The sequence below is a fragment of the Hippocampus bargibanti genome, linkage group LG09, assembly GCF_051943395.1.
Source record: "Hippocampus bargibanti isolate YZ-2025 linkage group LG09, ASM5194339v1, whole genome shotgun sequence".
NCBI lineage: Eukaryota > Metazoa > Chordata > Actinopteri > Syngnathiformes > Syngnathidae > Hippocampus > Hippocampus bargibanti.
In genome coordinates this window covers 18,368,518-18,389,231 of record NC_142742.1, presented here as the reverse complement: position 1 = coordinate 18,389,231, position 20,714 = coordinate 18,368,518, and the positions used below count along the sequence as shown (strand labels likewise).

At 39.2% G+C, this 20,714-nt stretch overlaps 1 protein-coding gene across 11 annotated transcripts in view; it reads left to right on the top strand.

The window, feature by feature from the left end:
• Positions 1–20,714, top strand: part of ralgapa1 (Ral GTPase activating protein catalytic subunit alpha 1) — a 92,669-nt gene that overhangs the window by 2,767 nt on the left and 69,188 nt on the right. For 9 of the 11 annotated variants that reach the window (XR_016115962.1, XM_089004115.1, XM_089004119.1 and 6 more), the window contains exons 2-17: positions 2,828–2,938; positions 4,984–5,033; positions 5,438–5,495; positions 5,609–5,652; positions 5,762–5,939; positions 6,382–6,497; positions 8,988–9,126; positions 9,201–9,409; positions 12,283–12,606; positions 12,707–12,877; positions 16,855–16,926; positions 17,015–17,163; positions 17,364–17,487; positions 17,644–17,790; positions 18,437–18,527; positions 18,677–18,841. Coding sequence is in view for 10 of the 11 variants with exons in the window: in XM_089004115.1 (XP_088860241.1) it covers positions 2,828–2,938; positions 4,984–5,033; positions 5,438–5,495; positions 5,609–5,652; positions 5,762–5,939; positions 6,382–6,497; positions 8,988–9,126; positions 9,201–9,409; positions 12,283–12,606; positions 12,707–12,877; positions 16,855–16,926; positions 17,015–17,163; positions 17,364–17,487; positions 17,644–17,790; positions 18,437–18,527; positions 18,677–18,841 (2,148 nt within the window). In the remaining variant the exon portion in view is untranslated. The remainder of the gene's footprint in view (positions 1–2,827; positions 2,939–4,983; positions 5,034–5,437; positions 5,496–5,608; positions 5,653–5,761; positions 5,940–6,381; positions 6,498–8,987; positions 9,127–9,200; positions 9,410–12,282; positions 12,607–12,706; positions 12,878–16,854; positions 16,927–17,014; positions 17,164–17,363; positions 17,488–17,643; positions 17,791–18,436; positions 18,528–18,676; positions 18,842–20,714) is intronic. The other 2 variants (XM_089004117.1, XM_089004116.1) reach the window with 2 other exon arrangements.

The window sequence follows — 20,714 nt, the reverse complement described above, 5'->3', positions numbered from 1 at the left end:
TTCGCTATGGCGACCCCTTGAAGGGAAAAGCCGAAAGGAAAAGAAGAAGAAAAATACATGTACAAACGCTCCCCACCTTACAAACTAGTTACGTTCCGAGCGGTCAATCGTATGGTGAATGTGTTCGTAAGTTGCTTCAGTGCTATATTTTGTATAGAATGTATGTTTAAATCAAACACTGAACGGTGAAGTATAAAACACAGACGATCTAACAGTCGTAAAATAAATTCACACATACTATAGTACGATGACATATATCCTTGGGTCTTCAGTAACCCATTACTAAAGCTGCTGACACGTAATTATGGAATTAATTGGTCAGCTTTGGTGTCCGTAGCATAAACATCCAGCCCTTGAAAACTGTGTGCTGTCTGTGTGCGTGTGCATGCGTGTGCGTGAAGCACAGTACGCAGCCAATCGCATGCGAGTTTGGCCGGAAAAAGGCACGCAATACAAAATCTAATTTACAGCATCTCTGGCCGAACATTTTTCGACATGCTGTACCCGCAAAAATGTTCGTATGTACCGTTATTCATCACTCAAATGTTCGTAAATTGGGGAGCGTCTGTATGGTCACTGATGGTGTAGTGCTACACTCACCTGAGACAGGGTAGGACCGGTTACAACTCTGCCTGTATGGATGTCAATGTGACTGTCGCCCCTATATGTGGCCTGTGACTGACTGGTGAACAAATCAGTGTGTAGCCTGTCCGAAGTCAGCTGGTATAGATTCTCCCCCTCACACCACACACACACACACACACACACACACACACACACACACACACACACACACACACACACACACACACACACACACACACACACACACACACACACACACACACACACACACACACACACACACACACACACACACACACACACACACACACACACACACACACGCACACATGCACACACACATTTTGAAAACTTGTCATTGACTGTAAAATAAAACATTGTAGCAAAGGTGAGACAACACACTTCCCAGAGTGCATAACTTCATTGTTATTGCTAGTTATTGGTTGATGATACCAAAACATACATCACAGATCAAAAGACATGATGGACATACAGTGAAGTAAAAAAAAAATACTTGCCCTCTTCCTGATTTCTGTGTTCTTTGCATGTTTATCACAAAGATTACAGTTCATAAAACCAAATTTTAATCTAACACAAAAATAACACAATGAGCTACAAAATGCAATTTCTAAATGGCAATTGCATTTATGAATTTACAAAAAAAAATCCAAAACTACCGGGCCGCTTGTGAAGAAGTAGATTCAAGAAGCAATCAAGAGATTGCGATGGTTGGTGATTTGTCTGTAGAGGAAGTTTGTCCTTCTCTTCTTCATAGAATTAATAATAATAATAATAATAATCATACATTTAATTTACAAGCGCCTTTCTGACCACCCAAGGACACTTTACAACAAAGACAATACACAAAACAGTAAAATCATGAATAAAACAATAAATAATAAAACAGCAGATTAAACTAGACCATGAAGGCAAGTTTAAACAGGTGGGTTTTCAGGTGAAATTTGAAAGTAGGAAGGGAGTCAATGTTACGGATGTTGGGTGGAAGTGAGTTCCAGAGTTTGGGAGCGGAGCGGCTGAAAGCTCTGCACCCCATCGTTGTGAGACGGGCAGAGGGCATATAGAGGTGGAGGGAGGAAGAGGATCTGAGGGCCCGAGAGAGAACGGAGATTTGAATTAGGTCAGACAGATAGGGGAGGGGCAAAGTTATGGATGGCTTTAAAATTGCTTCAACTTTACCACAAAACGGTGGTTTTCCACTATGAAATCCTTGTTCATCTCAATTGTATTCGAATCCAGACGTTGACTTAACCATTCCAAAACCATAATATGTTGTGATTATTATTTTTAGCCATTTAGGGGATGTGGTGCTGTATTTTGGATTGTTATCCTGTAGCATGATACAAGATTGCTTGAGTTAGGGCGCAAACTGATTGTCAGGTGTTTTCCTGAGGCATTTTCTGGTAAACAGCAGTAATCATTGTCCCATCAATAATTGCTAGTTGTCCTGGTCCTGAGGTAGCAAGACCACCACAGACCATCCCCTTTTAGTACCATGCTTCACCGTAGGCATGATGTTCTTTTACCAAATGCCATAACATTTTACCCCAGAAAAAAAGTTACATTTTTGACTCATCAACCCACAGAATGTGTTTCCAAAAGTCTTGAGGTTCTTCAAGATGGCTTAATCAATATGAGATAAGCCTGAGTGTTCTTTTTGGACAGCAGTGGTTTTCGCCCGGGAACTTTCCCATGGACGCTATTTTTTACCACTGTCTTTCCTGTGCTAAACTCTTGAACACTGTCTTGAAATGAAGGCAGCAATGTCCTTTGGGTGTTATTTTAGTTTATTTTGCCATTTCCAGGATGAGTCGTCATCCTACTCCTAGAATAATTTTAGCTGGTCGACCTCCTGTGAATGCTTGCCACTGTTTCTACTGTTCTCCTTTTATAGCTAATTGCTCTGACAGTGCTTCACTGGAGCCCATAATGACAACTTCTGAGATAAAGTAAATTTGCATGCAAATTTACTGGGGAATCTGAAATGATGCTAAACGCGTAGCTTTAAAAGTAGAAGACACTCGCTCACTTTCGGCCGCTGTTGCTGCTTATTTTGAATCACCATTATGTTGTTTAATTCTATTCAACAACACAATGGTTTATATATACTTAATTCTAATCATTTTTGCTTTTTCAGTGCTTTTTTTCGATGCATCTGTGATATTAAATAATGTGACAATTAAGGTATTTCTATATCGTCCACATTCCCTTTTGTATTTTCCAGAAAATGCGGAACCACCAGAGCTGAAGCAGTTCTTTGACCTGAACTACTCGCATATCTACTATGTTTTCTTTGAGAACTTTGTCACCATTGAGGTTAGCCTCAAGCAAAAAGGTAAGTTATAGTAAAACATGATTATATCTGCTGCAGAGCAAGCAATACCACAAACACAGCTTATGAAGCAAGCAACCTATATTAATATTTCACATACTTATTCAGCATTCCCGTGGCACCGAATCCATGAATCAAAAAAGGCCCTACTTTCAAAACGCATGAAAAATTCCCCAAATCATTCTTTCAAAAGTTTTTAAAATGTTGATAAGTAGGGTTTTATGACTGAATAGTCTCACATTTCAAAATAAATGAACATTCAATCAAAGAAATTAATAAGTAACATGATCATATCATGCAATTACAATTGTAGAACCACCAGAACAATTGTATGTTGTAGTAACTTTAAACATTGGAAATTGAATACTGTAATGCAAAATTGGTCTTGAATTTTCTTTGAAATGGAATGAAAAAGTCTCAAACATTATTGATATACAGTAAAGTCTCGTTATATCGATATCTGATATATCGATAGTCCCGGTTATATCGATACAATTCTATGCACGCACGGGGAAAATTACATACAAACAGGGTCGGATATATCGATAGTCCCGGTTATATCGATATTTTTTCGGACTCCCTTGAATATCGATATAACGAGACTTTACTGTAGTTGAATAAAACCATGTTTTTGGAGGACACACATTTCTGAAATCCCCATGCTCTTTAAACAAACAGTCAGTTTTGAAGAAAACAAATTACTATTTTGTTCTGCAGTTTTGAGATTGATGTTGCGGCACCCACTATTAAAGCATCTGGATTGGAGGTGCTAGTGAGCAATGTGGGCCTCTTGGGATTAACACTGGTATTTAATGCATAAATGGCTCGTCAAAAGTAAGCATTTATTTTCAGAAATTAATTGATAGCCTATCCCAGGGACAACCTTTACGACTCAAAGAGCCATTTGGACCCATTTCCCACAGAAAAGAAAACACTGGGAGCCACAAAATCCTTTTGACATTTAAAATGAAGACAACACTGCATCTTTTCATCATCGTTTTTTACCTTTATATATGCATAAACAAACTATAGTGTGTTGCATTTATGAATCAATGAACTGTTACAGAAAAGCGAAATTACATTTCTGCACGCAACAAAAACATTTTATACTCTGAAAAAAAGACGTTTGGTTGAAGATTACTTTCAGATCTAATGCTCAATGTCTATTTGACAGCTTCCCGTGCCTGACTATTTCCTGAGCGGCCACAAACCTAGCATATGTAGCTGAATTTGTAGATTCCATCCACTTCATAAAATGATTTTTTATCTGATCAGCCTTCCGCATCAGTTCCGAAACGGCTCTTTTTCTCTCATCTTCATCCAGATATTTTGGAGCAAAGGCTGTGTGTTTGTTCTGGAAATGTCTTGCAACATTTGACTTTTTGTTGTTTGCTAACTTCTCATTACATATTAAGCATACCGGTAAACCCGTCTCGTCAGCAGTGAAGGCGAACAAATCTGCCCACGTATCATTAAACGTTCTGTTTTCTTCAGACACTTTTCTTTTCTTAGATTTATCCATAGTTGGCCTACCTGGGGGTCGCAAAATTCAAGAAATCGTGCGCAATTTGGCGGTTGTGACCGGATATACGTGCACTGTCGATGGTTGTGACGTATATTATGAGCGAGAAAAAAATTGAATACGTTTTATTTTGTATTATTCATAATCACCATAATCTTCAAATTTAGAATTACATTTTGAAAACGAACGAACTAAAATAATATACATTAAATTAAATACTCATTATTTATTTTCTAAAGCCGCAGGGAGCCACAGCAGGGGGGTGAAAGAGCCACATGCGGCTCCGGAGCCGCGGGTTGCCAATGTCTGATCTATCCGTTTTGCAAATCAAGTCCACCACGCCAAGAAGTCTGCACAAATGAAAATTTTCAAGTCCATTCAAAATTCACGGGAAAGTTATTATTATTGTCATTATTATTATTATTATTATTATTGTTATCATCATCATCATCTGATTTCATGTGCAATCAATTTACAATTATAAAATCAATATCTGAAAAGTCTTCTTCATGCTCACATTTTTCAGGACACAAGTCTCAGAGGGAGGAATTGGACTCAATCCTCTTCATTTTCGAGGTACAGTATTTAAATTTCTTGGCACATCTTTAATTTATTTTTATGAGCGTCCAACAAATTCTTTAGATCTGTGGTAAAAGGTCTGCATTTTGAAAGGTCATCAGTCTGATGGCCTTTCTGATAACACTGACTTCTGTGAGCACAAAAACAAACAAACAAACAAATAGGTGTTATCAGTGCCAATGGCAACATAAGATGGGATTCATACTACTTTGCCATTGGCTTCAACCACTTGAAGGTCTTTTATACATAGGTGCATGGCAACATCAGGCATGCATCCTTGCAAAGAGATCCAATCATATCAATGATAAAATCATTATCAGTATGCATTCAACATGATAACAGATATTGCTGAAACTCACGGGGGTATATTAATATTTGTTGTTTCTTTGTTCCCGTTTCAGAAAATCCTCCAACTCCTCCCAGAAAGAATCCAGAGTCGATGGCAGTTCCACAGCATTGGTAACAAACACAGCTGGCTGTCAACCCTTTCCAAAACGTGTTAAATCTGCTGTTATACTTTCACTGGGACCTCTTCTAATGTGTGATTTATTGGACACATCTCTCATTTTCAGGACTGATATTGAAGAAACTGTTGCACACCGGTAACTCTTTAAAGGTATTTTACTTTTTTTAATCCAGATTAAGATTGTTTTTTTTTTTATTTCTATACGCTGGTGCAATACACACATGTATATGTCCACCCCACTTGCTCGTGGGCACTGCAGATCCGTCGAGAAGGTGTACGCCTGTTCCTGCTGTGGATGCAGGCATTACAAAATAATGCTCAACGTGAGCAACTCTGCATGTTTGCCTGTCTAATTCCTGGCTTCCCAGCTCCACTCTGCCATGGGACTCCACGCACTTTGGACACTCTGATCAACCCACCCCTGAGTTTAACTGAGAGTGAGTAGTAGAAAATTGTTTTAGTGTCCCAAAAGCTGTTCCCTATGAAAATAGACCATTTTAATTATGCTAATTAGTAATTATAATTGCAACTAACCTGTCACTGGATAGACAGACAGACAGAAAGACAGACAGACAAATAAATATGGCATCTTTTGGGAATTGATGTAGGGCTGCATTGAAAAAGTATTTCAACAAATTATAAATATATATTTTTGTTATCATATTTCCATCCGTTTATTGAAAAACACAATTTCCAGAATATTTCTTGGAAGAATCTGAATTATTTATTTTTTAATGTGTCTTCAAACGATGAATGTATCATCAAAAATAATGTTTGACTAATTTGATCACCAGTCATTTATCAGTCATTTGAACATTGGGTCTCTAAATAATTGTTTTACTCGAATGTGAGTAATCATTTTTAAATTCCACATTTCAGCTCAAGTCACACCAGAAGAGATTACCCCCCTGGTACATCCCCAGTCCGGTGACAAGAACCAGGAGGACCTTACCGCATACTTTTTGGAAGCCCTACTGAAATACATGGTAAACCAGGTATTATCATTTTTTTACTAACACAACTAACACAACATTACAGCACAATATCAAATGTCTTCACGTACTGAATATTATTACTAATCTACCAGTGTGAAAAGCAGGGTAATTATAGTTTTGGTAATTTTCACTCTTGTTAGTTTTTATTTCTGTTTGAGTTTGTTGTTGTTGTTGTCTATTTGTTTGCTTTTTTGTTTGTAGTTAGATTTTCTTAGTTGTATTTTTTGGTTTGTAAGTTCTATTATTAGTTTTCTTTTTTATTCTTCTTTTCCTTTTGGCTTTTCCCTTCAAGGGGTCGCCACGGCAAATCAGTGTCCTCCATCTTTAGAGGTTTGATCCGCATGTTTGTTGTGGCCAAGCTTTTACGTCGGATGCCCTTCCTGACACAACCCTCTTTATTTATCCGGGCTTGGGACGGCACAAGAAGACTTGTGTCCCTTTGTGGTGACAGAACAAGCAACTCGCTGAGTAAAAGGCTCCCAAACACAAAATGGTCATCGGCAGAGCAACATTCAAAAAAGCAAAAACTATGCTCACCATTTGATGACAATGCTTTGATCTGTGTGTGTCATAAAAATGTAACACAAATATGAATTTAGAAACATTTAAAAAGAAACTATCAATCCACAAATCAAATACAGCTAGTGCTTAATAGTACGCTCACTGAATGACAATACGTGCATAATACTGCTTCTAAAGCTTGAGTCGTCATAAGCCTAGGATGCCTTGTTTGCCAATTTGCCAACTTCTAAAGTACATTTGTGGCTTAAATTCATGTTCAGAATTGTTAAACTTGGTTCTACAGTGTACGTTTTATGTGTGTGTGAGGGAGGAGTTTGTCGTATACGTGGTTTTGTAAACACGTCTTACCACACATGACAATGTGGCCCGAGTTCAATGACAAAAGCATGGTGGCCATTTGGGCCAAAAGACAAAAACTTATGGTCACCTTGTTGCAATGTTATGTAATTTAATGCGGCTTGTGGCAACCCCTTGAAGAGAAAAGCCGAAAGGAAAAGAAGAAGACATTTAATTTACAAGCGCCTTTCAAAGCACCCAAGCGCAGTCTACAATTAAAAGAACAATAAACACCAGAACAATAAAACCGTAAATAAAAGGATAAATAATAAAACATCTGATTAAATTAAACTCTGAATGCAATTTTAAACAGATGGGGTTTGGGGTGGGATTCGAAAGTGGGAAGAGAGTCATTATTACAGATGTTAGGTGGAAGTGAGTTCCAGAGTTTTGGAGCAGAGTGGCTGAAAGCTCTACACGCCATCGTGATGAGACGGCAGAGGGCACAGAGAGGTGGAAGGAGGATGAGAATCTGAGGGACCGGGAGAGAACAGAAATTTGCAGGTCAGAGAGATGGGGGGGGGGTAAATGGATGTCTTTATATGTAATATAAGTATTTTAAATTCAATTCTTAGTTTGACAGGGAGCCAGTAGAGCTGCTGGAGGACGGGAGTGATGTGGTGAAAGGAGGGTTGCAATAGTGGATACGGGAGGTGATGATACTGTGGATAAGGATAGCAGTGGTGTGGGAGGTGGAAATATGCGGACCGAGTTATGTTATTTATATGGGAGTGAAAACATCGTGAGCTATTGAGGATGACACCCAGGCTCTTGACCTGAAGGGAGGGGTACATGGTTGGACTTTTTGTACCGACAAGGAGAAGTTCATTTTTTCGCTGTTAAGCTTGAGGAAGTTATGGGAAGGGAAACCAGGATTTAATTTCTGAGAGGCAGAGTGAAAGTGCAATAGATGTGTCGTGTTTGCTGGAGAGGTCGAGTTGCGTGTCATCCGCAAAGCAGTGAAAGTGTATGGGAAAATTGTGTAAAATATTGCCACAGGTAGAAGGTAGATAATAAAGAGAAGGTACCCCAGGACAGACTCTTGGCGCTCACCAGAAGGCACAGGAGAGGACCGTGAAGTGAAAGAGTTGATTTGGACTAACTGTGAGCGGCCAGTGAGATCGTAGTGAAACCATCCAAGTGGGGTGTGTGATGCATAAAGTAGAAAGTCTGTTGAGCAGGATGGGGTGAGAAATGGTGTCAAAACTAAAAAAAATATTGTCAGGACTACAACTCCCAGACCACTGTTCAAACATTCTGAAATAAATGGATTTAAAATCAACCCCAAAGGCTGGTACATTGAACTAATTGCCAACAACTAAAACAAAGGACATTTTTGGTGTACTGAAAGCATTTTTGTTTTGATTTTAATTTGTTAAAAAAATATTGTTTTTTCAATGTCATGGCTCATTTTGTTAGTTACCGTTCACCAAAATAAACTTGTGGACAAAGCGAAAAAGCCTAATTTATAGCATGACTAACAATGTCGTCATCTTTCTTACTGCATTTCCTATGTATCATGGTTTCCATGTGACATAAGATCTGCTGTCAACAAAGGATCTGTTCTGCACTTGGCCCTATTTTTGTTGTTGTACAAAACAAGCTTGTTTTGTGTTTGTGTCTTCTAACCAGGCCAAGTCTCTGGAGTGGCGTTGTAAAGAAAATCACGAACGTGGGTTTAGTTTCCTCTTTGGTCACTTCCGGAAATTTTACCTTCCTCACATCTTTCCCAACTTTGCTTCGGAAACTAGTCTCTACAACCCCATACTAGGTCAGTAAATTTAAATATGTAATACCTTTTATTGATACGATACCCAATGCATGAAAACACCCTTTTCCTTTCAGAGGTTCCTCCAATGCGTCCAAAACCCTATTACAGCATGGTGCGCAGGGAACAGGATGGTGCAGAAATTCTCTATTGCACCAAGGAAAGTTTCCTTCAGGCCCGAGTCATCTTCATCCGCTGGCTGGTATCTTTTTGGCTCGAGCCACGGCCTAACACCAACACACAGATCCCTGGGACAGAAGGTGAAAGCATCCCCAAGAACATACAGGTAAGGCACACCATCTGGATGGCGCCGCAAATTACCAACAAAATCAATGAGAGAGAATCATGCCAGTTTCGAACTGTCATTGCATGTTTATGACACTTGTGAGGTGATTTTCATGTACAGTGATACCTCAGCTTACGAACTTAATTGGTTCCCAGAAAATGTGTGAAGACGAAAGGTTTGTCTGCCAAACATTTATTTCCCACGAGAAACCATTTAAAATGAGAATAATCCGTTCCCAGGTCCCCATAAAACATAATTTTCTACTAAATAAGCTCAATAAACTACACAAAATACATCTTATTTTATCTATAATAAATGTGCTATTGTATTGTAATCAAAGAAATAAATATCTATTGAAATAAAATAATGTATAATAAAGTCGTTTTATTTACCTTTGTGATGGTAGTTGTCAATGTATGGTAGCAAAGGTCGATTTAGCGTAATTTTACTGGGACAGCTAAATCACACAAACGCACACCTTGTTTGTGTTTTTCAATGATCTCCTTCTTCTGATTGACCGTAATTTTCTTTTGTGTCCTCTTCGGCTTAACACTAGCCTGTGGTGGGGTCTTTTTCGGTCCCATAATAGCAAAAGTACTCCACTCGATAACAAACCACCTCTGCACTCAAAAGGGGTTTGGAAAATTAGTCCGCCAGCCACCATGGCGCTGTTCGACCGTGTGGTTTTGTGTTCTTCCGCCGACCACTAGTTCGCCAACCACCGTGACGCTCCGTGTGGTCTGGTTCATTTGCTGAGAACTAGTTTGTATGCCAAGATTAGATTCTCACGAATTTAATGTTCGTAACGCGAAAAGTTCATAAACTAAAGCGATCGTTAACCAACATATACCTGTAATTTCAAATAATCTCTGCTTGCGGGTTGTTCTATGTGTTCTGTGAATGGAAACAGTAGTATTTACCTCCCGTCACCTCCCGTATCGATTATTGTAATTCACTTCTTTTCGGGGTCAATCAAAAATGTCTCCATAAACTCCAACTAGTCCAAAATTCCTCAGCCCGGATCATCACAAAAAAACCCTCCTTTCACCACATCACCCCTGTCCTCCAACAGCTCCACTGGCTCCCTGTTAAACTCCGTATTTAATTAAAGATACAGTAAAGTCTCGTTATATCGATACTCAAGGGAGTCCGAAAAAATATCGATATAACCGGGACTATCGATATATCCGATCCTGCGCCGAACTGCATTAAACAAAAGCCGCCAAAAGAGGGCAGCCAAGCGCCATATAAGAAACGGAGCTGGCCATTAGCTCCCTTTTTTGTTCCCCCAATGTTGCCTCAAAATGGCACATATAATTCTTTAATGATTGTAAACATGTATGCTTTAATCTTCAGAACTACAGTGTATTTGAAACATATTCATAACTGGATGTGTAACAAGAAAGCATATTATCCGAATCTGAAGCCATTGTTTGGATTCACAAGCAATGCAAGACGTCTTGGCGTGAAGTCATTTTTATTTGCATTTGAATAAAAAGTGACATCGGCTGTCCTTTAATACACAGTATGGAATGTTAATAATTTTCAAAATCATCGCGCTTCAGCAAACAAAACAAGAAACATTGTTGCAAAAAAACGATTGCATTCATATACAGTACAGTGGGCATGTACATAACACAACAGGGAAACTGCAACGCTTACATCTTACTGTATTATGTATACAATTTAAAAAAGTCATCAATCTTCTTCTGCTTCCCATTTTTACCTTTTAACACAAACACTTCAATCTCGTCTGCTACACACGAGCTAGCGTCTGAAAATGAAAATGGCTCTGCTACACGGGTGCTGGGCACGTAACCAAGTCACCTGACCAAGTCGACCAATGGCGCGACTGATGGCGTGACACGTAACCAAGACACGTGACCAAGTTGACCAATGGCGCGACCGATGGCGTGTCACGTGACAAAGTCACACGGCCAAGTCGACCAATAGCGCGATCGATGGCGGCTCATGTGACCAAGTTGACCAATGGCGCGACCGATGGCAGCTCACGTAACAAGACACGTGACCAAGTTGACCAATGGCGCGACGGATATATCGATGTAAACAACAAAAATGGCCGGCGGGGGATGAAAAGGAGCACCGTAATAACCGGATTATCGTAACAACCGGGTATCGTACTAAACGGTACTAATTATACATAAAAAGACTAGAAATGTGCAAGGGAAACGAAAATAATATCGTAATAAGCGGTACTATCGATATAACCGATATCGATATAACGAGACTTTACTGTACTTCTGTTTACATTTAAAGCCATCCATAACCTTGCCCCCCCCCCCCCTATCTGTCTGACCTAATTCAAATCTCCGTTCCTTCTCGGGCCCTCAGATCCTCTTCCTCCTTCCACCTCTACATGCCCTCTGCCCGTCTCACAACGATGGGGTGCAGAGCTTTCAGCCGCTCCGCTCCTAAACTCTGGAACTCACTTCCACCCAACATCCGTAACATTGACTCCCTTCCTACTTTCAAATCTCACCTGAAAACCTAGCTGTTTAAACTTGCTTTCATGGTCTAATTTATTCTGCTGTTTTATTATTTATTGTTTTATGCATGATTTTACTATTTTGTGTATTGTCTTTGTTGTAAAGTGTCCTTGGGTGTTCAGAAAGGCGCTTGTAAATTAAATGTATTATTATTATTTAGTGTGTGTCACTTGAAAAATACTTGTTAAAAAGGAGTCATTAATATTTGAGAGAAGTGGGCAATCATAATTAGGCACTTGAACCTACAGAGGCAATCCAGACTTTACTAGGAATAAGCAAAACTGCTATAGATACCAATTTATGAAATAAGACAATGTAACAAACAAACACTCATGAAAAGAGTTACAATTTTGGTCTCATCTACAGCGAGCAGCAGCTGGACTTGCTACTCGCTCTGCTGGCAGCTCAGACGATGGCAGCATCACTGGATTGCGCCCTGACAACCATCTTGAAGGGAGTGGAAGCTTATCTGGTTCAGGCGGAGGCAGCATGGGCCTTGGTGGGGCTACTGGTCCAATGGGGGAATCGGAACAATGTCACTCCAACACATCCACATTAACAGAGAGGGAGCCCAGTTCTTCCTCACTCTGCTCTATGGATGAAGAGCAGCTGACGGATATGGAGGTCGTGAGGAGAGTCCTGACCAGCTCAAGAACAAGCATCAACTTCATCAGTGAGATCTTCAGACAGGTGAGGGAGCAATTTTCTTCTGAGTTGAGAATGTTAGACAAGGCTGCTAACATGCGTGACTGTGTCTGAGTGGTTACCACTTGTCTCGCGACCACTGCAGGCATTTCTCCTTCCGCTGTGTGAAGCTGCAGCAATGCGGAAAGTGGTGCGTGTTTACCAGGAGTGGATCTCCATGGAGGACAAGCCAGTATTCATGAAGGAGCCAGAGGAAGGACCGTATCCCATAGCCACAGCTGGTTGTATGGAAACTGGCTCAGAGAAGGATGATGAGGTGCTAAATGAGTTTTTTAACAGTTGTGTTAATTATCAATCGAAGAGTGCAGGCAACCCTTGCTTTTGGAGTCCCAGTTTAGGCTTTTTTGTTTTTTTAGGGACATTTTTTTTCGCTCTCTCAAAATGACCTTTTTATTTTGCTTGTTAGCTGTGTTTTATAACGTACAGAATCAAATAGTATGATTCTAGCCAGGACACTGGTAAATATATAATTATAATAAGAAATGGGGTTATGTATTATTATTATTATTATTATTATTATTATTATTATTATTATTATCTATTTTTCAGGTTTTTGATAAACAGTATTTTCATTTAACCTATAAAATCTTGCGCAATCCAAATTTGATTAAATTAGGTTAACTACATTAGTCTCACAGTGGAGACATTCACAGATGCAAAGTTATGAAAGGAAGAGGAAATTAATAATAATCATCATATTCGTAATTTTAACCTGCGTTGTAATTTATAACTGACGTTTCAGATAAAAAAAAATTCCAAATCGATTAAAGAATTTATTCTGTGTCATTTTGAGGCAAACGGGCAGGGGGGAATGTCTCACCCAAAAAGAGGCAATAAAATGGCCACCGAGCTGTGAGGAATGAATCAGCCCCTTTCCACAGGCTGATAAATTCTTCAATGGAGCTTGGACTCCCTCTGCTGGCGGCTTTTGGATGTAAAATAAGGTTTTAAAAAAAAAAACAGTACAGCAAAATACATTGACGTGATGGAAAGACGCTACAAAGCGTCTTTTTTACGGTGAACGGCGGTCTTTTTCTGACGTCACGTGAGGACTCGTCACCAACTCAAAAACAAGACTTCCTGAATGTTCAGCGCGAGTCTTACAACAACGTAAAATATAGCTATATGCGGTGGAATCTTATTAAAATACGCCCAGTAGAAGTCATTTGAAGCCATTTTACAAATTATGGACACAACTTGTCCGGAGACGTCGGTTTGTTTTTAATTAAGTAATTTAATTTATCGTAAATATCCCTTGCAGATGATTTTGCGCCAGTTGTCGTTTGTCCATACACTGTTCAGCATGTTGCACAATGCAATGTTTGCGTTGCGTCGTCTGCTACTTCTCTTCCCACGATGCTTTTAATAATAATAATAATAATAATAATAGTAATTTAATTTATTTTCAAAGCGCCTTTAAAAACTCTCAAGGACACTTTACAGTCACGGGATAATGTACGTTTGCGTTTTGTAGCGTCATAAGTTTTGTTGGCTTCTTTTGAATCTTTCTTCTGGGGCTGAAGTTCTGTGCATCTACTTTGGAAAATGATACGCAAATACACGCACGACCTTATAACGCTCGTGAAAGTCCGGAAGCACGAAGCAGGCTTCTGATTTGCTGCCGTGCTAAGAATGCAAATCGCCAAATGAACCAAAATTCCGAAATTTCCAAACCAAACAAATCGAAATCTGAATAATTGATTCCAATTTCGAAATCTTTGTTCAAATGTTTGAAAAAAAAAGCAAACGTTTGATTAAAAAAAAGATATACAGTAAAGTCTCGTTATATCGATATTCTCGGGAGTTAGAAAAAAATGTCGATATAACCGTACTGTCGATATATCCGTCCTGCGCCGAACTGCATTAACAAAAGCCGCCAAAAGAGGGCATCCAAGCGCCATATAAGAAACGGAGCTGGCCATATGAGCTTGCCATGATGTGCCTTTTTTTGGGTGAGAGATGTTCCCCCAATGTTGCCTCAAAATGGCACATATAATTCTTTAATCGGTTGCAAACATGTATGCTTTCCTCTTCAGAACTATTTGAATCATATTCATAACTGGATGTGTAACAAGAAAGCATATTATCCGAATCTGCAACCATTGTTTGGATTCACAAGCAATGCAAGACTCTTGGCGTGAAGTCATTTTTATTGGTGTTTTGCATTTGGATAAAAAGTGACATCGTTTGTCCTTTAATACACAGTATGGAATGTATGGTAATTTTCAAAATCATCACGCTTCAGCAGACAAAACAAGAAACATTGTTGCAAAAAACGATTGCATTCATATACAGTACAGTGGGCATGTACATAACCCAACAGGGAAACTGCAATGCTTACTGTATTATGTATGCAATTTAAAAAAGTCCTCAATCTTCTGCTTCCCATTTTTACCTTTTAACACAAACACAGGCTAACGGAAGTTAGCATTGATAATAATAATAATAATATACAGTAAAGTCTCGTTATATCGATATCGGATATGTCGATAGTCCCGGTTATATCGATACTATTTCTATGCACGCACGGAGAAAATTACATGCAAACAGGGTCGGATATATCGATAGTCCCGGTTATATCGATATTTTTTCGGACTCCCTTGAATATCGATATAACGAGACTTTACTGTATGTTATTTCTAAGCGGCTTTCAAAACTCTGAAGGACACTTTACAGTCACCGGATGAGAATTTTTTTTTACTCTTATTTTAAAAGCCTGAAGAACTGCTTTGACAGACCAGTGTGTGCATCATATTATTTTGTAGCATTCATTATTTAGCAAACACTATCACAATTTAACTTATGCACTGTATGTCGAATGTGTTCATTTCAATATGTAAACAAATAGCGGACTGGACTTTGGTTGACTTGCCGCTGAAACACGCATGTTTTTTTTTTCTTCTAAGATTACGAACGGCATGTAATGTAATGTTGCTGTGCCGATGACCATTTTGTGTTTGGGAGCCTTTGACTGAGTCAGTTGCTTGTTCTGTAGCCACAAAGGGACATAAGTCTTCTTGTGCCGCTCCCAAGCCCGTATAAATACAGAGGGTTGTGTCAGGAAGGGCATCTGACGTAAAAGCTTGGCCAAAACAAACATGCGGATCAAACCTCTAAAGATGGAGGACACTGATTTGCTGTGGCAACCCCTTGATGGGAAAAGCCTAAAGGAAAAGAAGACTTCCATCTCGTCTGCTACACACGAGCTAGCGTCTGAAAATGAAAATGCTCTGCTACACGGGAGCTGGTCAAGTCGACCAATGGCGTGACCGATGGCGCGAACGATGGTGTGTATCGATATTAACATAGCAAAATGACCGGCGGGAGAGGAAAAAGAGCACCGTAGTAACCGGATTATCGTAAAAACCACGAATCACTTTGCTGCTGTGAAATGTAAATTTCTCCACTGTGAGACTAATAAAGGCAAATTCAATCCAATCCAATCGTACTAAACGGAACTAATTATCCATAAAAGACTAGAAATGTGCATGGGAAATGAAAATAGTGTCGTAATAAGCAGTATTATCAATATAAACTATATTGATATAACGAGACTTTACTGTATATTTTTTTTTTATTTATTTTCCCAAAAAGTTGTCGGCAACCTGGGCAGAGACGTTTTGTAAGTTGTACGCCCGACGTAAATGTTGCACGCCCCGGGCATCCAGGCAGACGTTATTTCAGACACTGGTACTAACAACAACAAAAACAACCTATTGTTCTCAGAAAGAAACTATGTCAGACTTTGAATCAATCCAAAGAATTCCATCCATCCATTTTCCGTACCGCTTATTCCTTATTGGGGAAATTTGCAGTCCACAGCAGCAATTTGAAAGGGGATGGGGTGGGGGTGAAAGGTTTGAAAACAAGCTAGTGTAAGTATAGTAAAATAAAAATGTCAGCTGTATACTGTAAATGCGTAAAACTGTTTCATAAAAAACTGTACATAGTGCAAGTATCAAGAAAGGCATATTGATATATGTAGCTCTATTGCATATTTACAGTACATGTGTCCAGTTTTTTTTAGGCTCCAATCAGCCTGCCCACTACCCGTGTGTGTACTAGGAAATAAAAATTCTGTACCTCAGAAATAAACACACACATAAATTGAGATCAAATTGCGATATTTACATCATTGTACTACATTCAGTTGACAGAGCAAAGCAAAAGCAGACCAACTTCGAGTGTGTTCAGTATATTATTTTAACATGACTTTTTTTATTCTTTCCTTAGGGTGTAAATAAAATGATTGATAGTGAATTGTTGGAGTATAGCGTTCATGCAGGAGTTCAAACGACACTACAGGTATGGATGTCAATACACATAATGATCCCAAGTTCAAATAAACACCCTGTCAAACTATGCTTGCTGGATCTGCCTGTCTTCCCTGTAGGTGTTTATCACCCATTCCTCCAACGTTTTTTTATTGGAGCCAGCCAACGATATCAAATTCCTTTTAGAGGAGCATGTCGACATGTGCAAGCGAGTCTTAAACATCTACCGCAGCCTTGTTATGCATGAGACCATGGACCAGAAAACATGGTAATGACAAAAAATGGGCATATTATACCTGCACTTGCTAATGGCAAAAAAAACATACAGCTTCATGTAACCATAGTCTGTAGATATTTAATATTTCTTCATTCACTACGTTTGAATAGACATTACTCAAAAATGACATTGTCTTGCTTCTGTGCTTCTCTGTCTTATTTATGGATGGATATGTTCACTTTTATTTGTAGGGAGCAGATCTTACTTGTTCTACTGAGGGTGACAGAGTCAGTGATGAAGAGACCCCCATCCATTATGCCCCAAGGCAAGAAGAATAACACACTGTCGGGAAGGCTGGCTGGTCCTATCTTTCAGGTACTGAATATTCAGCACAAGGTGGAGGTAAAAAAGGGGAGCGGCCTAGAGGACCTGTCATTTCAAAATGGCACAAAAAAGTGCTTTCAACTTGTATTCTTCCGATGCATATTATTATTTTTATTTATATTATATTTCATCACTTTCTTTGTGCAGACATTGATCGTAGCATGGATTAAGGGGAATTTGAATGTCTACATCAGCAGAGAACTGTGGGATGACCTCCTCTCAGTCCTCACTTCTCTTACATGCTGGGAGGAGCTGGTAACTGAATGGTCACTCACGATGGAGACTCTTACAAAGGTAAAAATATAAACTCATTTGACACTCTACAGTACGTACCTCTACTTGCAAAAGTAATCGATTCCGAAATAAATTCTTTCACTAGAAAATGAGACACGTATTCCCACGTAAATGCCGCCCCCCCAAGCCCGACATAAATGTTATTTGAAGGATTAAAAAAAACATCAAAATATAAGATAAGAAAACATTTACACTGCATTTGTCTCACAATGGAGAAATTCCCAATTTAAAAAATTATGAAAGGGAGAAGGTAGAAGACACAAAATATATACATTAATTAGTGCTGTCAAAAGATTAAAGTATTTAATCACGATCAAATTTATAAATTCATCGGGAACTCATAATTACTCGTCATTCATCAGATTTGTATCTGTTCTAAATTGATACTTGGTAATAGCCAATGGCAGAGCACATATGTTGCATTCAGGAAACTTTGTGCTGCAAGTTGCAGCCCACACTGTATTTTTACATTTCATATGTTGAAATGTATTTCGTAAAAAGAGGCAATATGTTGAGTCGTTTCGTAACTTGAAAATTTCGGATGAAGAGATGTTTGTAAGAGGTACAGTAAACTGCATAAGTTTCAGCGCGAGCTATTACCTTGTGTCACACTGGTTGCATAGTTAAAGCCTGTGTACTGTTTTAGGTGTTGGCCAGGAACTTGTACAGCGTTGATTTGAATGAACTACCCCTGGACAAACTCAGTGAGCAAAAACAGAAGAAACACAAAGGCAAGGGTGAGAATATCACTTGGAGCCATTATTTCTCCTGTAAAGACACAGAGGACTCACAACATTCAAATACGGGTGGATGTTAAGGTCATTCTTTTGGCCTTTTTCATCAAAATGTTTGATTATGTTCTTCGAATATTCTCACAACGCTTCAGGTATCGGTTCAGAAGGTCAGCGGCAGATAGTGGATCGTTCCTTCTCGAAAGGTTGGAGCAGAGACCAACCAGGTCAGGCAGCTGCCATGAGACAACGTAGTGCCACGACAGCTGGTTCACCAGGCATCGAAAAGGCCCGGAGCATTGTCCGTCAAAAGACTGTAGGTAAGTATTTTGCCTGATGAATGACCAGCCTCATCCTTATATTTAGGAGTTGTCATATGCATTGCAGGGATGACCTTGGTTTATTTGTTCAAAAAACTGCATTGGTCCCTGACTCTTACAGAAATAAAACAAACATCTTTGATGTTTTGAGTCATCATAAAACACACAAAAACTATTTATTTTAGAAATATCGTCATTGTGCTAATAGCTGTGGTGTTTCCATGGCAATTAAAGTTATTTTCCTGGTTGCTACACAACAGTTAAATCTCTGAAGATGGAGGATACTGATTCGCTGTGGCTCCCCTCATTACAGTAAAGTCTCGTTATATCGATATTCTCGGGAGTCGGAAAAAATATCGATATAACCAGACTATCGATATATCCGATCCTGCGGCATGTACATTTTCTCCTTGCGTTCATAGAAATAGTATCGTAATAAGCAGTACTATCGATATAACCGATATCGATATAACGAGACTTTACTGTACTTCATTGTTGGCTTTTTGGTGTCTGTTCATTGAAATGTTTTTATTTGAACCATTTAGCCACAGTGACAAAGCTTTGAGTGCATTGGAGAATGCTGAGTTGTCCCAGCATTTTTAGACGTTTTGAGTCCACATTTTAAGGTTCAATCAATACAAATAATAGTTTCTCAGATAAGTGAAAGGTTTTTGCAATAGCTATGTATGTTAGCAGGGGCTCAACAGTCCCCTGCTTTAATGTAAATACTAATCAAACTAAAAGCTTCTTATGGTTAAAACTTTTGGAGGAGGGAGGTGGCGAGTACAATGGTGCATGTAAGTACATTGGATCCTGAATGCGGATTTCCAGAGCCCTTTCTGGTGGGCCCGGCTGCTGCCTGCAGGCTAGCAGCTGAATCCAGTGGGCAGCTTAGCTGGGGAGATCCGCCAAAATTGCCTGGCATGCATCCCCAGGCATCGTCGAGTAACGCCAACCAACTACTTGCAATGTGGCTCATGTACAATTTGCCAGATGCGCACCTTCCTAGTGTATGATGCCAGAATATTCCCATTATGTTTTGGCATTGTAGAACAATGTGTACTGACACCCAAACAAGTATTGTGCTGGCATTAAAAATGTTTTCATTCCTACAACAACATCACATCCACTAACTCGTTGATTGCATTGAGTGAAGGTGTGGGGCTCTAAGTGACAAGCTGGCTGCTCGATAGTCCTGATTTTGATAATACATAAATAATGCTACTGATGGCCTTAAAAGAAATAATGCAGTGTATATGCAGCATACATTTTTTTCTCTTTTTGCAAAAACCCAGGGCATTTTTAATATGGAATTCAGTGTTAAAATGGATGAAAACTGAATGGAAAATGTCCATATTAATCTTTCTTTCTGGTAGATGTGTTATTTATTTTGAATGCATGAAAGACCCAACATCATTTTTGTTGTTGTTGATACAACAACAGTGTTGCAAAGTAGGTGGGGAGGCAGATTGTAAGGGTGGATAGATAAATACATCTCGTGTTTATTTCCGAAAAGGTTGTTGTTTTGATTTTCTGTGTTGAGAGAAGTAGCATTGTTCCCATTTCCTATGTGATGTGCGAACACCCTTGTTTAGGTGTAGATATATTATTTCTATTTTTTGTCACCTTAGCTTTAGCTCTTTTTTAAGATACATTTGTCCAGGACATTGCAGACAGCGGACATACCAGCTGCCACCTGCCTATCACTGTTCTTGAACCCTCACTCACTCCTCCCTCACCTGCCCTTTCTCTTCATCTCACTTTCCACCCATTTTTCTTTTCCACCTATTTTCCCGAACACATTCCCCATTTCTCTTCCTACTTTCTTCACCCTCTTCCCTTTTATATACCTTCTACCTGTACCTCTGACCTC